The 16,501-nt window shown below is 41.3% G+C and overlaps 1 protein-coding gene across 2 annotated transcripts in view; it reads left to right on the top strand.

Annotated features, from left to right (window-relative positions):
- COL22A1 (collagen type XXII alpha 1 chain) overlaps window positions 1-16,501 on the top strand; it is a 281,196-nt gene that overhangs the window by 38,256 nt on the left and 226,439 nt on the right. For both annotated transcript variants that reach the window (XM_075211680.1, XM_075211681.1), the window contains exon 3: window positions 2,258-2,824. In XM_075211680.1, the coding sequence (XP_075067781.1) occupies window positions 2,258-2,824 (567 nt within the window). The remainder of the gene's footprint in view (window positions 1-2,257; window positions 2,825-16,501) is intronic.

The raw sequence follows: 16,501 nt of genomic DNA on the forward strand, positions 1-16,501 counted from the left end.
TAGAGACATTTGGTCTATATTACACACACATAACAAAATAACTGGCCTTAACCTTTTAAGGGTATTCGTGTTTAAGAAGTGGTAACTAGCTATCTGCCTAGGAGATACAATGTCAGGGTGGATTTAAAGATAGCAACAGAGTTTATTGCAGCTCCAGAGAGTCCCACCGGGTCGGAGTAGTCAGAGGAAATGTTTTAAGGAAGGAGAGAGTAGTTGTGTAAAGGATGGAGGAAGGACAGACAATAAATCGATCATCTGTACAGGAACATAAATGGATCTCCCTATAATTCTTATCAGTGGCCATCCACATTATTTACTATTATAGGTGGAGCTCTCACAGAACTTGAGATACATCCAAAACAGAAAAAGAAGTCAAAAGGTTCTGATTTGGCGGCCTGGACATCAGAACCCTTTGTCTTCTTTTTCTGTTTAGGATGGAGGAAGGAGTCAGTTGTCAGAGAAATAAAGGAGACAACAGGATCAGATGTAATGGGGAGATAAGGGCTGAGAGACGATTTAAAATAAAGAAGTGATTATCAGCATTTTTGTCATCGATAACCTCAGTAATGTCTCTTAACTACTCTCCCTTACCACGTCACATAAATCACTACCACCCCCAATTTGCCATGCTGATCATACCCTTGATCTATTTTTTTTAAACCTAAATACTAAATACTAAAAGGTCTTTTTAAAAATGACAGGGAGAGAAAAAAATGGGAATTCAAACTGATAAGAACATTCCAGTCATTGACTCAAGGACTCAATCTAACACCTGGATTTATGACCCACTACATGGACACACTTCACACCGCACAGCAGAGTGACTCCAAATCTCTGAACTCCTAGGACTTTTAATCTTCAATCCGTAACAAAAGCTTCATCAGACATTCCAGAAACATCATCACCCCCCACCCTACCTACAATTCCATTTCCCTGTTGTAGCCAATATCTGAAGATGAGGTTATAGAAATAATTTCGTCTGCTCACATCGCTAACTGCCCCCTCTTGATTCAATGTATTCCTGCCTACTACACAAGCTTCTAGGTTACTAAAAGGTTCTAAACCTTTCCACATGTATTTTCCCCTCTGTAGTCAAATGAAGAAGGTGTGAGTAGAGAGGGCCCTTTTTGTGAGAAGAGGGCAATGCAGAGACAATAGCAGCTAGTGGGACTGAGGAGGAGATTGGGGCAGTAGTTGGTAGCACAAAAAGGGAGCACTATAGGATGGGTTAGGATAGGCTTTAGTGAAGAACTGGGTTTAAAGAAAGTAATTCATCGACTAACGGTTGAGGGATAGTCTGGTCAGTTGGGGCAGAGAGTTTCTTAAGTAGGGATCAACACAGGAGAATCCTTGAAGATTGGAGTAAGGAGTGGCAATCAGAGAGGAGGGGAGGCACAGGTCAGTGGCAGATCTAAAAGGGTGTGAGAGAAAGTATGTTGTGACAAGGTCCAAGATATACGAAGAGGAGGTGTCGGTGAGGGTTTTGACAAGATCTCGAATTGCTGTTCAACCATCTGCTCACAGATGTTTCAAAGACATTTAAAGTGAAACATAGGAAAAAGACTGATTTTGCTGCCTCTGTCACTTTTAAAACCTTCCCTAATACCTGAGTCATCAAGGTGAGTAAAGCATAAAAAGTAGTAACCTTGCACCTGGGGAAAACCATGTTGCACTGGAGGGGGAGGTAAATTTAAAATGTAGGTACAGATTTATAGTTGGGATAGGACATGTCCTAGAGCAACTTTAAATTTCAGTGTAAAAATAAAGCTATCAAGTATTTGTGTGTTAGATGAAAAAGCAGCCAGTATTTATCTTATGTGCAAAATAATAAACTAATTTGCACCCATTGCATTGTAACATGGTTTGTCCCAGAGAACATTTACTCCTTTTTTTGCCTTACTTTCCTTAATGACTCAGGCCTATATTGTTTATATGAAGCAAAGCGGAGACAGAGGAGTCAAAGGTAACCCGTAAATAATATATATAGACTTTTATCATAGGCTACTTCCTTATGCATCGTATGTTAAGTATGTTGTCACATTCACAGCACACAGGTGTCTCTGTTTCCACTTATTTCTATTTAGAGAATTTGCCTGTGGTTTAAAGTTCTCCACCACATAATACAAAGGAGGGATATTATAAGCAAACAACATAATGGACACTATACTATATATTTTTTTCTTATGATTGCTTTTTTTTGCATAATATAATGCATTTTTTAACAATTTCTCTGAGCCTTCTTTGCATTTTTTTCCAGGCTGTAAGAATGTCCATTACGATTTGGTCTTTATCTTGGACACATCTTCAAGCGTAGGCAAGGAAGATTTTGAAAAGGTTCGACAATGGGTTTCAAACTTGGTGGACACTTTTGAGATCGAACCTGATAAGACTCGAGTGGGAGTTGTGCGGTACAGTGGCAAACCCTACACTGAATTTGACCTGGGCAGGTTTCAGACTCGTGAGGATGTAAAGGAGGCAGCTCGGAACATTAAATACTATGGAGGAAACACAAACACGGGAGACGCCCTTAGATATATCACAACATACAGTTTTTCTGAAGAGGCTGGCGGAAGGCCCAGCCAACGAGCCATTAAAAAAGTCGCCATCCTATTGACCGACGGAAGGAGCCAAGACCTGGTGTTGGATTCAGCCACGGCAGCGCATAAGGCTGGTATTAGGATTTTTGCTGTAGGAGTTGGGGAAGCTCTGAAAGAAGAATTGGAGGAGATAGCATCGGAACCCAAATCAGCCCACGTGTTCCATGTTTCCGACTATAATGCCATTGATAAAATCAGAGGGATATTGAGAAGAAGACTCTGCGAAAGTAGGTGACCATTTTATATTTCAGATGCCATGAAACATTTGCTTCTTTTGTAATTCTCCCATTAACCACACGCGTTTCACAATTGCCAGAATTTTTTTTAGATTTTTGCAATATCGATACTTACGTGAACTTGGAATAACTTTTGTATTTCTTGGACTACCCAGAGTGAAATAAAAAAACTCTTATGGGCACAGGTTGCATAGCTTCCATTTATAGGTCTCAAGCTACTGCCCCAGTTGTCATTATTGTAATCCATCACTGTTGGTTTTGGGAATAAGATGTGAATAAGCAGTAGTTGCCTACACGGAGCAAGTGTAATGATTCACCCTTGATCATTGGTTCCCCTTGGCACAGCCTTTGGCTACTGACTGCCACCCCTGCTGTTTTAGTGCTTCAGAATAGGTGTACATAGCTGTAATGATACGTGCCAGCGTGGGTTGCACTTACGTAGTGCTTTTATAACCCCAGGGGGTAAATGTATCAAGTTGAGAGTTTTCCAGTGGGTTTGAGAAACCAATCAGATTCTAGCTATCATATATTTAGTGCAGTCTACAAAATGATAGCTAAAATCTGATTGGTTGCTTTAGGCAACATCTCCAGTTTTCAAACTCTCAGTTTGATACATTTACCCCCAGACCTGCCATGAGATTTTACCTGTGAGGTTCTACTGCTGATACTTTAATGCAATACGTCTGTTGAGAACTTCTGAGTTTGTCGCTGCTTATTTCTGGATTCTGCCTGTCTGCTGCCTGCACTGACCTCCACCGTTGGATATTGACTACTCTTTTGGTTTCTGATTTAGTTCTTTGCTGCCAGTCAGTTACTAATTCCTGCTTTAGACTTTGTTTGTTATTAACTACTTTAATTTCACAAGTAAATCCCTTTGTTGCCTGGTTCTGTATCCTACCTACTAGTTAACACCTTAAACAACTTATTATCTTTAAATGTGTTGAGCTTGGAAGAAAATGGATATACTAGAGACAAACAGTGAACTGGTCCTTGGTGTTCAGGAATGGGCTGTGGGTCCATATGGGACAGGAAGCAGACATTTGGTGGGTTGAACCACTGTTCAGAGTCTGCTTTCTTATGAATATTGGTATACCCATAAATTGACACTTTAAAGAAACATCCGTCGGTGTAAATTAAATTTTCATGGCAGCCATTTGTTCAGAAAATTCTTACATGTTTATATATTTTTGTCTTTTTAATTATCTAGTTGTTTGTTGAATTTAGTATCGGGATGATATGTGTTTGATAGTTGCTATAGCATTTTACTGGTAAGTTTGCTTACACTTTACGGTTCTCTTGTTTCCTAATTTATTGAAAAAACACTTTGTTCTTGGATAAAAACCGCAGCCCAATCTTCTGTCTGTCTGACATGTGACCTTGATGCCAGTGTTGGTTTATCTTTGTTTGTGTCTGTTTGTCTGTTCCTCCCCCTCAGTACCCAAGTTTTGGGGGCAGAATCTCACGATCAGAGGTCAGAGGGTCCTGTCCTGGTCTGTAGGAGTCTGACCCTTCTCTATATATGTGAGCTCACAATAAGACACAGTCCCAGCTTCCAGACCGCTGGTTGTTGGTCACTGACAAGGAAACACATCTAATAACATTTCATAATAAAATGCATCATTTCGAATAAACTATAAGAAAGAATAAAAGAGGAATAACTTTATGTTTCTAATAATCTTTAGATTTGTTATGATTGAACATCTAAATTGATTTCTCTTGTAAATTTTTTCTTTGACTGGATTGCGATCCAGTTCGTAAGAATAAACTGTGTCTCTTATGTAAATCCTGTGTGAAATAATAAGATCTACTAAATCAAAATTTGTCTGTGATGTGAACAGTTAGGGTTTTTTTTATCAAATAGGCACAATTTTGACAGATTTTCCTAAAATGAAAATTACACAACGTAAAAAGATCTTTAGTTTTTTTGACTAGGGTCTGAGTACTTTTGTTACAAATTTTCAGACCCTGCTCATTAGAATAGCCCCACTTTGGCAGTGGTTGAGAGCAGAACAATTTGTAATCATTAAAATTTCCCAGTAACACCGAATATTTCAGGAGATGACCTTGTGGGAAACATAGACCGGTTGAAATGCATTTAAACCAATTACTTTCTCTGCAGCAATAAGGGTTAACTGCTTGCAATGTGCTGCAACATTGTTGCAACAAAATGAAAAACAAATAGCAGTCCTGGCTGCCTGTCAAGTTACATAATGGTGAAAGCGAAGTAATTTCAGAGCCTACACCAATGGTTCCCAAACTTTCTCAGTTCGAGGCACCCTTAGGGTCACCATAATTTTTCCAAGGCACCCCTAAGCCAAAATAATTACCAGGTAGTCCCGTTTTTTAAGTAGTTGGGTCAAAATGGCGTAAGTTGTATTTAGGCCCCTTCACCATCACATTGTGCCCCTTCATCATATAACTGCGCCCCTTCACCATATCACTCTGTATCGCCTTCGCCATCTCACACTCTGTGTCCCCCCCCTTCAGCGTCTCTCTATGTCCCCCTCCTTCAGCGTCTCTCTGTCCCCCCCTTCAGCGTCTCTCTCTGTCCCCCCTTTCAGCATCTCTCTCTGTCCCCCCCTTCAGCGTCTCTCTCTGTCCCCCTCCTTCAGCGTCTCTCTGTCCCCCCCATTCAGCATCTCTCTCTCTGTCCCCCCCCTCAACGTCTCTCTCTGTCCCCCTCCTTCAGCGTCTCTCTGTCCCCCCCATTCAGCATCTCTCTCTCTGTCCCCCCCTCAACGTCTCTCTCTGTCCCCCCCTTCAGCGTCTCTCTCTGTCCCCCTCCTTCAGCGTCTCTCTGTCCCCCCCTTCAGCGTCTCTCTCTGTCCCCCCTTTCAGCATCTCTCTCTGTCCCCCCCTTCAGCGTCTCTCTCTGTCCCCCATTCAACGTCTCTCTCTGTCCCCCCCTTCAGCGTCTCTCTGTCCCCATCCTTCAGCATCTCTCTCTGTCCCCCCCTTCAGTGTCTCTCTGTCCCCCCCTTCAGCGTCTCTCTCTGTCCCCCCTTTCAGCATCTCTCTCTGTCCCCCCCTTCAGCGTCTCTCTCTGTCCCCCATTCAACGTCTCTCTCTGTCCCCCGCTTCAGCGTCTCTCTGTCCCCATCCTTCAGCATCTCTCTCTGTCCCCCCCTTCAGTGTCTCTCTCTGTCCCCATCCTGCAGCGTCTCTCTCTGTCCCCCTTCACTCTCCGTTCCTTTACTTACCTTCTTTCCTCATTTTCTGCTGTCTTCTGTCCTGATGTCCTCTCTGCTGCTGCTCCTCACTGACAATGTCAGACATGATGACGTCACACCCGGCAGTCAGTGAGAACAGTGAGGAGGAGGATACGGCGCTGGATTGGTAAGTTCTTCTTTTTTTTTTCCCCTCTTCTTTTTTTTTCAAGGGTGATCGCGGCACCCCTGTGACAGCGCCGCGGCACCCCAGGGAGCCGCAGCGCACACTTTGGGAACCGCTGGCCTAGACGATGATCTTTTCAAACTGAATTGATACATCTCTGTCGAATTCTCAGGCTCACATGTAGATAGGAAAGAAACAACATTAATAAATGCTTATTTATCTACCACAAGGCAGCAGAAAAGCAATAATTTGCTAATCATCTTATCAATTGATGCTTTGGATAATAAAAGTATTGCACTTAGGGTACTTGCTGAAACTTGGGGAGATCAAGTTTTACTTTATTATGAATAATCCTAGTCTTTTTATATGCTGTATTCTTCATTAAGAGAACATTTGATTTATGTCTCAGCGTTGTCTACTTTCTAAGCCAAGATACATATCAGCCTGATCTGAGTTGCTGGAACTATTACAATGCAAACGTTCTAAGATTTCACAAGTCCAGGAAGAATGCTGGATATTCAGCACGTCAAACATGTTTTCTTTTATCACTGAAACTAAAATGATTGACGGGTAGAAACACGTGTACACCAATAAGTACGCCTTAACTTGTCAGACTATAATCTGGCCAAATGATTTTGCCTCAACTAGTTTATGAAAATAACTGTAGTTGTCAATATTAATGCAATGGAAGACTCAAAAATCCAACATTTTGCTACTATTAGTATTAATTGACATTAGTGTGTTTTAGCATGAGACAATACATTACAAGATATATTATTCTCTGCTTACCTACAATAATTCAAAATTTATTAGAGCATACCTTGAAAATATGGACACTTATTTTTGTACAAATCCTACACATACAGCAATTCAAAAATCAAATGCATAATCCAAGTTTTTAAATCAAATATTTAATTCATTTCCCAGAACTATTTGTAATATTTCCACTAAATCACTCTGTAAATCTTCTATTCATAGTTTAAGGTTCTTCGATATTACATCTGTGGCATCAAAACAATTGCGGACAAGGGAAGTGTCTTTAGTTTGTTCTTCAAAATTAAATGTTAAACTACTCCTTTTAGCTGTTTCATGTATCAATTATTCACCAGTGTAGAAATCCAATGAACTCGGAAAAATTCCAAATTTCTATCCACTCACATCGGTTGGCTGCAATGGTATTACATAAACACAGCAGGAATAATGGTAAAATGAGAATCGGCGCTGGAACACAGATAATGAACAATCTGTGACACGCTCATTGCTTGGAGAGCATCTGGATGCTGTATACTGTATACCTTGTAGAGGTGATGCTCCTTGTGTCTGTTGATATCATCTAACACCTTCATTTATAATGTAAATAATAATGTATTTTGTGTGATGAATTAATATACCAGAGGATGCAGCCTATCCATTCCCTAGTATCCGATAAGATCACTGACGTGTGTGGCACAAAGTCTGCCGCCACCAAAATTGCACCTACATACATCTCGTCACTTGTCTCATAACATCTCCCAACTTGACACCTCCGTTCTGCACAAGATCTGCGTCTCTCTTCCACTCTCATCACTTCCTCCCATTCTCGGTTACAGAACTTTTTTCGGGCTGCACCCACTTTATGGAATTCACTCGCTCGCACAGTAAGACTTTCCTCTTGTCTTCAACCTTCAAGCGTTCTCTGAAAACCCACCTCTTCAGACAAGCTTATAATATTCCTCTACCACCATCTTAATATCCGTAGGTTAACCTATTACCACCCTCTACACAGCTAACAGAAGACAACAACCCTCTGACCAACATATTTGTGTGACTGATCACACAGCTCATTAAATACTTTGTAACATTTGCATTCTAGCTGGACATATATTCAATATGATATAACACTTACCCTTGTGTATCAAACCATTGTCCCATAGATTGTAAGCTTGCGAGCAGGGCACTCTTACCTCTCTGTATGTAGGTATTATCCAGTATTGTTTTATTACCGTTTGTTCCCAATTGTAAAGCGCTACAGAATCTGTTGGCGCTATATAAATAAATGTTGATGATGATGATATTTTGAAGCCAATATCATATGCCGGCTTGTTAATAAACTGCATTCTTCATAAGCTGTATAATGGTCCCGCCTTCTAATGATCAAATGTCCCAATTGGCAGACTTCGAAAGGGGTGGGGCTCATACTGAAGTGGGTGGGGTTTGCCGGAAGTGGGAGCGATTGGGTGGAAAGTGGGCATGTTTAGAATGATAAGGGGTGGAGTATGTGCTGATCTGAGGTGGGGCTTATTTTTGGCTGACCTTATCTTAGGAGGTATCAGCAAACTTCCAATTGCACCAGTCACCTACTCACGCTGGGTCTAGAATTCTGATGGGATGTCGTCATTGCAGACGATCAGTTCCCGTCTCATACCTCAGTGATGTCCCTAGTCCCTAGTAAATTGGTTGCATGTGAGTTCTGCCCCAGAAATAGCTGCTTTCACTGTCTACAGCAACAGATACACTTTAAGTACAGGTTATACAGCTGTCCTGATAACATGTATATCATAAATCTGGACTGGAATGTGAACAGTAATAAATCAGTCTCTTAAACACAAGAGCTTACCAAACGGGATGTCTGTCTATACTAAGGAATGTAAACGTGATCATTAGTTAAAAATAATCATCATTTTCAGACCGTTAGCTGACAGCAGCCATTATTGCTATGTCTGAAATAAAATATTTTGCATTCAATTTATAAACTTAATTTTTATTTTTATTTTTTTTAAAATATAAAGAGCATAATGTTAAATGACACATGCATTTGCAAACTATTAGACTATTAGTAGTAGTAGTAATAGTAGTATAATCTTGTATATATAGTAAGATATATAAAATATAAATGACAACTAAAGCAATATAAATAAGTAAGATAAGTAGATTAGAGTACAACAATTGTATACAACTGTTACATTTAGAATAATGAAAAACAGTTTCAAAGGGATTTTAATTCTGAAGCAAGAACACTTTCATTCCATGTTCATGTTAAGTATACTAAGGGGCAGATTCTGAAGAACAACGCGTTCCGCGCACTATTACCGTGAGCCGCAAGCAAGAATCTGCGTTTAAAATTACTGTAGTAATGGCAATAGTGCGCGGTCTGCGTCTGCAATGCGGGGAATTGAATCTGCCCCTATGTATAGTGTCCAGGAGGACAACAGTATGTACCTCTAATAATATCTGGGTAAAGGAAGCTTATGTTATCAGTATGCATTAGCCTTACAGCGATTACATAGAAACAGGTAAAATGCCTTCAAGGACTGAGTTGGAAAAGTGCATAACTGATGATCATATTGAGCTTCTTACGGCTGGGATGACAGACAGGCTGGAGGGCCTCAGAAAGAGTTGGTGTTTATAAAATTAGTATGTAAGAGGGTCAAGCTATGCTTCAATAATATTATAATCTCTCCTGTGTCCTCCCATGGTGGAAATAATCTGAGTTATCATTTTGTAGCTTTTATTTTGTATATTGTGGGCCTGACTCATTAAGGAAAGTTAGGCAAAGAAAAAAAAAAGCGTTCTCTGGACAAAACCATGTTACAATGCAAGGGGTGCAAATTAGTTTATGATTTTGCACATAGTTAGATACTGTCTGGTTTTTCATGTAGCACACAAATACTTGATAGCTTTATTTTTACACTGAAATTCAAAGTTGATCTAGGACATGCTGTACCCCAACCATAGGCAAAGCGAGGGGGAGGGGGGTTCCTAGTGCATGGAAACCCCCTCCAACCCTGGATCACTGTATTATTGAGGTGGCTGGGCCCTGCTCCCACTTCACACGGCTCTGCTCGAAAAGGGAGAGCTGCACCTAACAGTAGTGCACGCAGCTTTGCCCATGTATATTATGGGGATAGGAAGAGTTGGAGAGCAGCCAAGCACTGTCTAAAATTATAGCCACGCCCCCATGCATGCTGGTCACGCCCACTGGCGTTGTGGTGTGGAAACCCCCCTCTACAAATCCTGCGTTTGCCCCTGCCAACTATAAATCTTTCCCACAGTTTAAATTTAGCTCCCCCTTCAATGCAATCCAAGGTGCAAAGTTACTATTTTTTTTGCTTTCCGTTCCTTAAAGAATCAGGCTCATTGTGGGTTTTGTTTTGTTTTTTTAAAAAGCGCACATATATCCTGCATGCGCACGTCCGTATATTGATGAATACGGGTCTAGGTCTACTGAGCTCTAACAGACAATACACTGCAGGATACGTTCGATACATATGTGGAATATGAAGTCCCAAGTGAACGCACAGTAAAAAAAAGACAATGTCACCTGTTTTAAGATAGTCATTAATGACAAAACATTAAAATATCAAATACATTTAATAGAATGTTAGTAATGTCTACTGTACATAAAATGCATTTTTTGCAAACACATGTTCTATCATGCACAGTGACCATCATCACTAGTAATCGGCACTTACACCTGACCTGTAGCTGGTGCCAGTGATACCACAGAAAATCACGTGCATTAGAGATGCCCACAGATTGAATCAGACCGTGCTGCGTGCGCTTGAGCTTGGCAGGCCCTTACTGTGCATTGATTATGTGAATACGTCCCTTACATTCTCCATCCTCCCCTGAAATAGTAGGCTGTATTAAAGGTCCTATGCGCTCGAAGATGAATTGGATACACTTGCGTTCTCTGGCGTATAGTTCATTTCTGGACATACGGCAGTAAATGTATTAAATGTATTAAATAGCTATTTTTGACAATTTAACGATATTTGGCGAGTTTGACAGCTAAATTTAAAACGGCAATGTGTTTAGAAAGCAAATCTTGCCTGATTTGAGTCTCGCCCCCTGACTAAAATTTTCCAGCCAGCCCCTGATTTTAGTCCTAGGGGTAAAAACCAATCAGATTCTAGCTATCATTTATTTAGTACATTCTGCAAAATGACAGCTAGAATCTGATTGGTTGCTATAGGCAACATCTCCACTTTTCAAACCCGCCGGAAAACTCTCAGCTTGATACATTTACCCCCTAGACTAGACACAACTTCCTTCGACAACAGCACAGCAACTTGTGTCTGTATACAGCATTGATCTGTCGTGTTAATTTGCAGTGGCGATGTCTTCGGGCGCGCTCTACCGTTACTCTCTCCCTCTTCTCTTCCCATTACAGCATGAGGAGGATTCAACAAACTGTCAGGTCACCAATAGAGGTTTTATTATAAATGATTTGCCACGTGGTAGGACTACCAACAGCTTGAGTTATTAATGGCTTAACAAACTTGTCATAGCCAGACTGTAGATCTTCTCACTTTATTTTGGAAGGCACCATTGCGTCCCCCGTTCCTCTGAGCCCTATCAGGTTACTGGGATATGTTGCAGTATTTATGGCCTGCAGAATACCAGTGATGTCTGTAGATTACTTTCAGAACAGAAGAGTAGGAAGTATTATAGGAATCATCGCTGAGATGCGAACAGGTCTCCGTGTAACACATACCACGGTTTCATCTAGGAAATGCAAAGTCAAAAATAACAGGAGATCAAAACGGTATAAATAAATATATTGAGATAATCTAAGGTTACATCTAGTTAGCTACAGCTCTGAACCTATTCATAAAATACTACTGGGGTGGAAAATGTAAGCACAATTTCAAAGATACATGAAAATAGATTTTGATCTCAAACAGGTTAGGCTTAACGACCTTTAAATAAATACAGTTTCCACGACAACCTTAGTAAATTTGTGAAACAGAAAAAGAATACAACATCAGAGGCAAAAGTAAAGATGAACCAAATATTATCCTGGAAAAAAAAGTGTGTTATATATTTTTCAACACATCAAAATTAAGATTAGCTGAGGGCGGGGGACATAATTTCTCGCATAGCACTGTAATGGGGAAGGAAGAGTGCACAGAAACATGAAGCTTCAAGGGAGTAAAGGATTAACCCTGTCTCTTCAGTCTAATAGATGTACACTCTATACAGTACTTCTTTATTATTAATTTGTTCCTGCAGTGGAAACTACCTCATACTTTCCTACTCTCCCAGAATGTCTGGGAGATTCCCGAATTCCGGGTATGTCTCCTGATCTCCTGGGAGAGCAGGCAAGTCTCCCGCACCACGTCCCCAACGGGCCTCAATCATCACCATCATCACCATTTATATATATAGAGAAACTGATTCCGCAGCACTGTACAGAGAACTCACTCACATCAGCCCCTGCCCCATTGGAGCTTACAGTCTAAATTCCCTAACATACACACACACACAGACAGACAGAGACAGAGACTAGGGTCAATTTTTGATAGCAGCCAATTAACCTACCAGCATGTTTTTGGAGTGTGGGAAAAAGCTGGAGCACCCAGAGGAAACCCACGCAAACACAGGGAGAACATACAAACTCCACAAAGTTAATGTCATGGTCGGGAATTGAACTCATGACCCCAGTGCTGTAAGGCAGAAGTGCTAACCTCTGAGCCACCGTGATGCTCACTGGCTCCTAGCAAATCAATAGAAATGAGTATTGGGTATTGAGTCATCCCACTAAATGGATGTATGAACTGGATACACGATGAGGACAGTTTTATAGAAACTAGGGGCCTCACGTAGCGTTGGACGCAAGTCCAACTGATCAGCGCAAAAAGCTCTCTTGGCCAAGGATCTGCCTCAGTGTGCACTCAGACTGAGACGGATTTCCCTGTGGGACAAGGAAGGAAGTTCACGCTCTTTACATGCTATGTTGAGCAGGGCTGCCATCAGAAACTGTGGGGCCCAGTACTAATTAATTTGGCATAGTATTCTAAGGGCTAGATTTACTAAGCTGCGGGTTTGAAAAAGTGGGGATGTTGCCTATAGCAACCAATCAGATTCTAGCTGTCATTTATTTAGTACCTTCTACAAAATGACAGCTAGAATCTGATTGGTTGCTATAGGCAACATCCCCACTTTTTCAAACCCGCAGCTTAGTAAATTTAGCCCTAAGACTTAAAATCCTGTGTAAATTACGTAATGATATTTACACTTAAGATTTCAGAGTAGAGTACATCCAACTCTACATCAGGCCCAAGGTGAGACCGTAGAGTGTGGCACATGACAGTATGGAAAACTGGACATACATAAAACAGGGACATACAAGGTAGAGAAAATGAATGCAGACGTGAAAACAATGGGGGGCTCTGCTCATTAGAGAGCTTACATTCTAATTGGAAAAGACCACAGCTGAAACAAGAGTGAGTGTGGCTCAGAGTGGAGTTTGGGGCAGCTGTGAAGGTGCATTAGTGTGAGTAGTATAGGTGAGAGTAGGGTGAGCTGTAGTAAAGAGATGGGTTGAGAATCTAACATCAAGAAAAGTAGATTATAACTATATGCAGTGAATGTGACACGATGAAGTTGGAAATGTACCAAGATCCACCTAGAGAACGCCAAATATAACCTGTATATATGTCCCCTCCAAGCAGCAAAGTGCTCCTGAAAATTATTTGCAAGTGTTGGCAACTAGGACGTAATTATAGGTCAGATCCAATGTGTATTATGTATTTAGTGAGTGATATTTCAGAGTTGAACATTAACATTATTAGGAAATTAATGTTCGAGTTGTCTGTTTTGTTCTATGGGGGAGACAGAACTTTTTCCACCTGCCTCAACAAGTGCGACATTCACTCAGTGACAATGGAAATGGTGCAGATTAAAGCTCTGGTAATTACACGACGGTCATAGACTTTGTTAACACCCCGAGCCTTAAGTGGACCGGGGACAATGGAAGTGCCTGTCAGCAAGAATCAAAACACTGAAAGTCAAAATATGCCCCACTTAACTCAACAACGCCAACGTTTGTTATCATTTCAGCCAGCAATGAAAAGTACAACCCTCCGAAATCCTTTCCTCTTCCAACACATCCCGTCAGACAGCTGCGGGTTCTGTGCCAAACGTCCATTTACAAGTACTTTATATTCAGATAATGTTACTGTCCAAATGATTCTGCAGATTGGATAATCTCTCGTTAAGTGTTTAAACGCTCCAGTTTGTAATCAGTCTAGACAGACAGATTGCACTGAAGGGATACAGCTTTGACGTACCAAATATTAAACATGTCCAAAAATCATGTAGCACCTAAGATATTAAATTAGGCAGGAATTGAGAGTACTTGCTACCTGCACACATGTGTTTCTATAACCAATGCACTAAATACAGTCCACATGTATCATATGTAGATAAAATACTGTATTGCGTATATTCCATAATAATGCTTTTTTATATGTCAAAACTGTGAGTATATATATATATATATTCCGCCTCCTACCACATTAGAACCACTCATTTCAATCTTCCACTACTTTAGAATCAATCCTTTCAGCTGCCTACCCCATTGGAATCACTTATTTCAACCTCCTACCACATTAGAATCACTATCTCAAGCCTCCTACCACATTAGAATCGCTCCTTTCAGCCTCCTACCACTTTAGGACCTTTCATTAAATAAAACGTTTCTGTTTTGCTCCTAAATTATTGCTCGGGTTCACCTCATTTATTGCTTAAATATATGGTTTAGAGCATACTTGCCAACTCTCCCGGAAAGTCTGGGAGACTCCCGAAATTCGGGTCAGTCTCCCGGGCTCCCGGGAGAGCTGGCATTTCTCCCACATCCCGCAATTCCCTTGCTAAAATGACGCAACTCACAGAGAATCGCGTCATTTTGACGTGCGCCCACCCCCCATGAAAAATTGTCATTTCACTTGTGGGAGCAGGGCCAAAATGACGCGATTCAGGGCGCCCTGCCCCCTCCTGCCCTCTAGTAACGCCCCTCTCCCGGATGTCGCCTTCTGAAAGTAGGCAAGTATGGTTTAGAGTGAGGGAATATCAGGCTGGAGAGCAAGAGGCTGTGGTACTTATTTGTATTTGGTACTTTGTTTTACAATGGAAACTGTGCGTCTTGTGGTCTATAAACAAAGACACTAGCAGCATGATCTAATGCATGATTGCCTAAACTTTTTTGGTCTGAGGGCCAAAACAGGAGATTATACTCATTGGAAGGAGCCAAAATAACATTGCTTAAAAACAAAACACATAGAATTTACTAGAGAAAAAGAGGAATCCTTGCCGTTATGTCACACCTCTCAGCACTGTAAGTGGAGGACATTGGGGGCATGCCTCCACCTATACCTGTAAAACGTCTAGCCCCTTCCCACTTACCACATTTCATGTCTTCCGCACACTGCTCCCCTGTTCCACGTACCAGCCCTCGGCTCTCCCCTGCAGCACATTTCTCCTCCCTCGGTCATAGCTCCATTGTCTGCACTATCATCATCCCTGTACTTATCTATCCTGTGATGAAGACAAAGGGGCTCCCAGCAGCAGGAGAAAATCTGATCATGTAAAACGAATTGTTATTTCAAGTATATAATATATAAATTATTTCAAATAGAATAAATCAATGGATACCACAGTACTTAAAGCTGCACCTTATGTTTTCATTACAATTGTTTTGCTTGAACGATGTAACTAGGAAAGAAACCTAGAAATATATATTTTTGACAATATCGCCTTATTTTGGATATTATAATAACACTATGCTCTGCCATGAACTGAATACTTCTAGAAACTATCAACTAACATCAGTGTAAACCACGATCGGTGTAGATTGAAGCCACAGTATTTCAGATATACGAGCCAATGAAAATGCAAATGAAAATGAATTGCCGTCCTCTGGAGCAGAGTTCTTGAAAAGAGTCAGTAGGTCGTCTCCTATCTAATTACCGGGCAATAAATTATGAAGATCTCTATGGAAGGGGCTGCTGGTGCATCTGAACCATATAACTAACCAGCTTTAATGACAGAAGACTTAAAAATAATGAAAACTGTGGAGCCTGGAGAGGAGGGAGATGTTTGTACAACCCCTTTCTGTGATCAAGCTTGAATCAATTGTTCTCAGAAGCAAACCTTTATTAAGGAGAGAGAGGGGGTGGAGAGAGAGAGAGAGAGAGAGAGAGAGAGGGAGAGAGAGAGAGAGGGAGAGAGAGAGAAGAGGAAGGGAGAGAGAGGGGGAGAGAGAGGGAGAGGGAGAGAGAGAGGGGGAGAGAGAGGGAGAGGGAGAGGGAGAGAGAGAGAGGGGGAGAGAGAGAGGGAAAGAGAGAGGGGGAGAGAGAGGGAGAGAGAGAGATAGAGAGAGAGATGGAGAGAGAGGGAAAGAGAGAGGGAGGGAGAGGGAGAGAGAGAGAAAGAGGGGGAGAGAGAGGGAGAGGTGGGGAGAGGGAAAGAGAGAGACGGAGAGAAAAAGGGGGGAGAGCGAGAGACATAGAGATAGAAAGAAAGAGACTGAGAGAGAGAGAGAGAGAGAGAAAGAGAGTGAGAGACAGAGAA

Source organism: Mixophyes fleayi, chromosome 5 (assembly GCF_038048845.1).
Source record: "Mixophyes fleayi isolate aMixFle1 chromosome 5, aMixFle1.hap1, whole genome shotgun sequence".
In the NCBI taxonomy this organism is placed as follows: Eukaryota; Metazoa; Chordata; class Amphibia; order Anura; family Limnodynastidae; genus Mixophyes; species Mixophyes fleayi.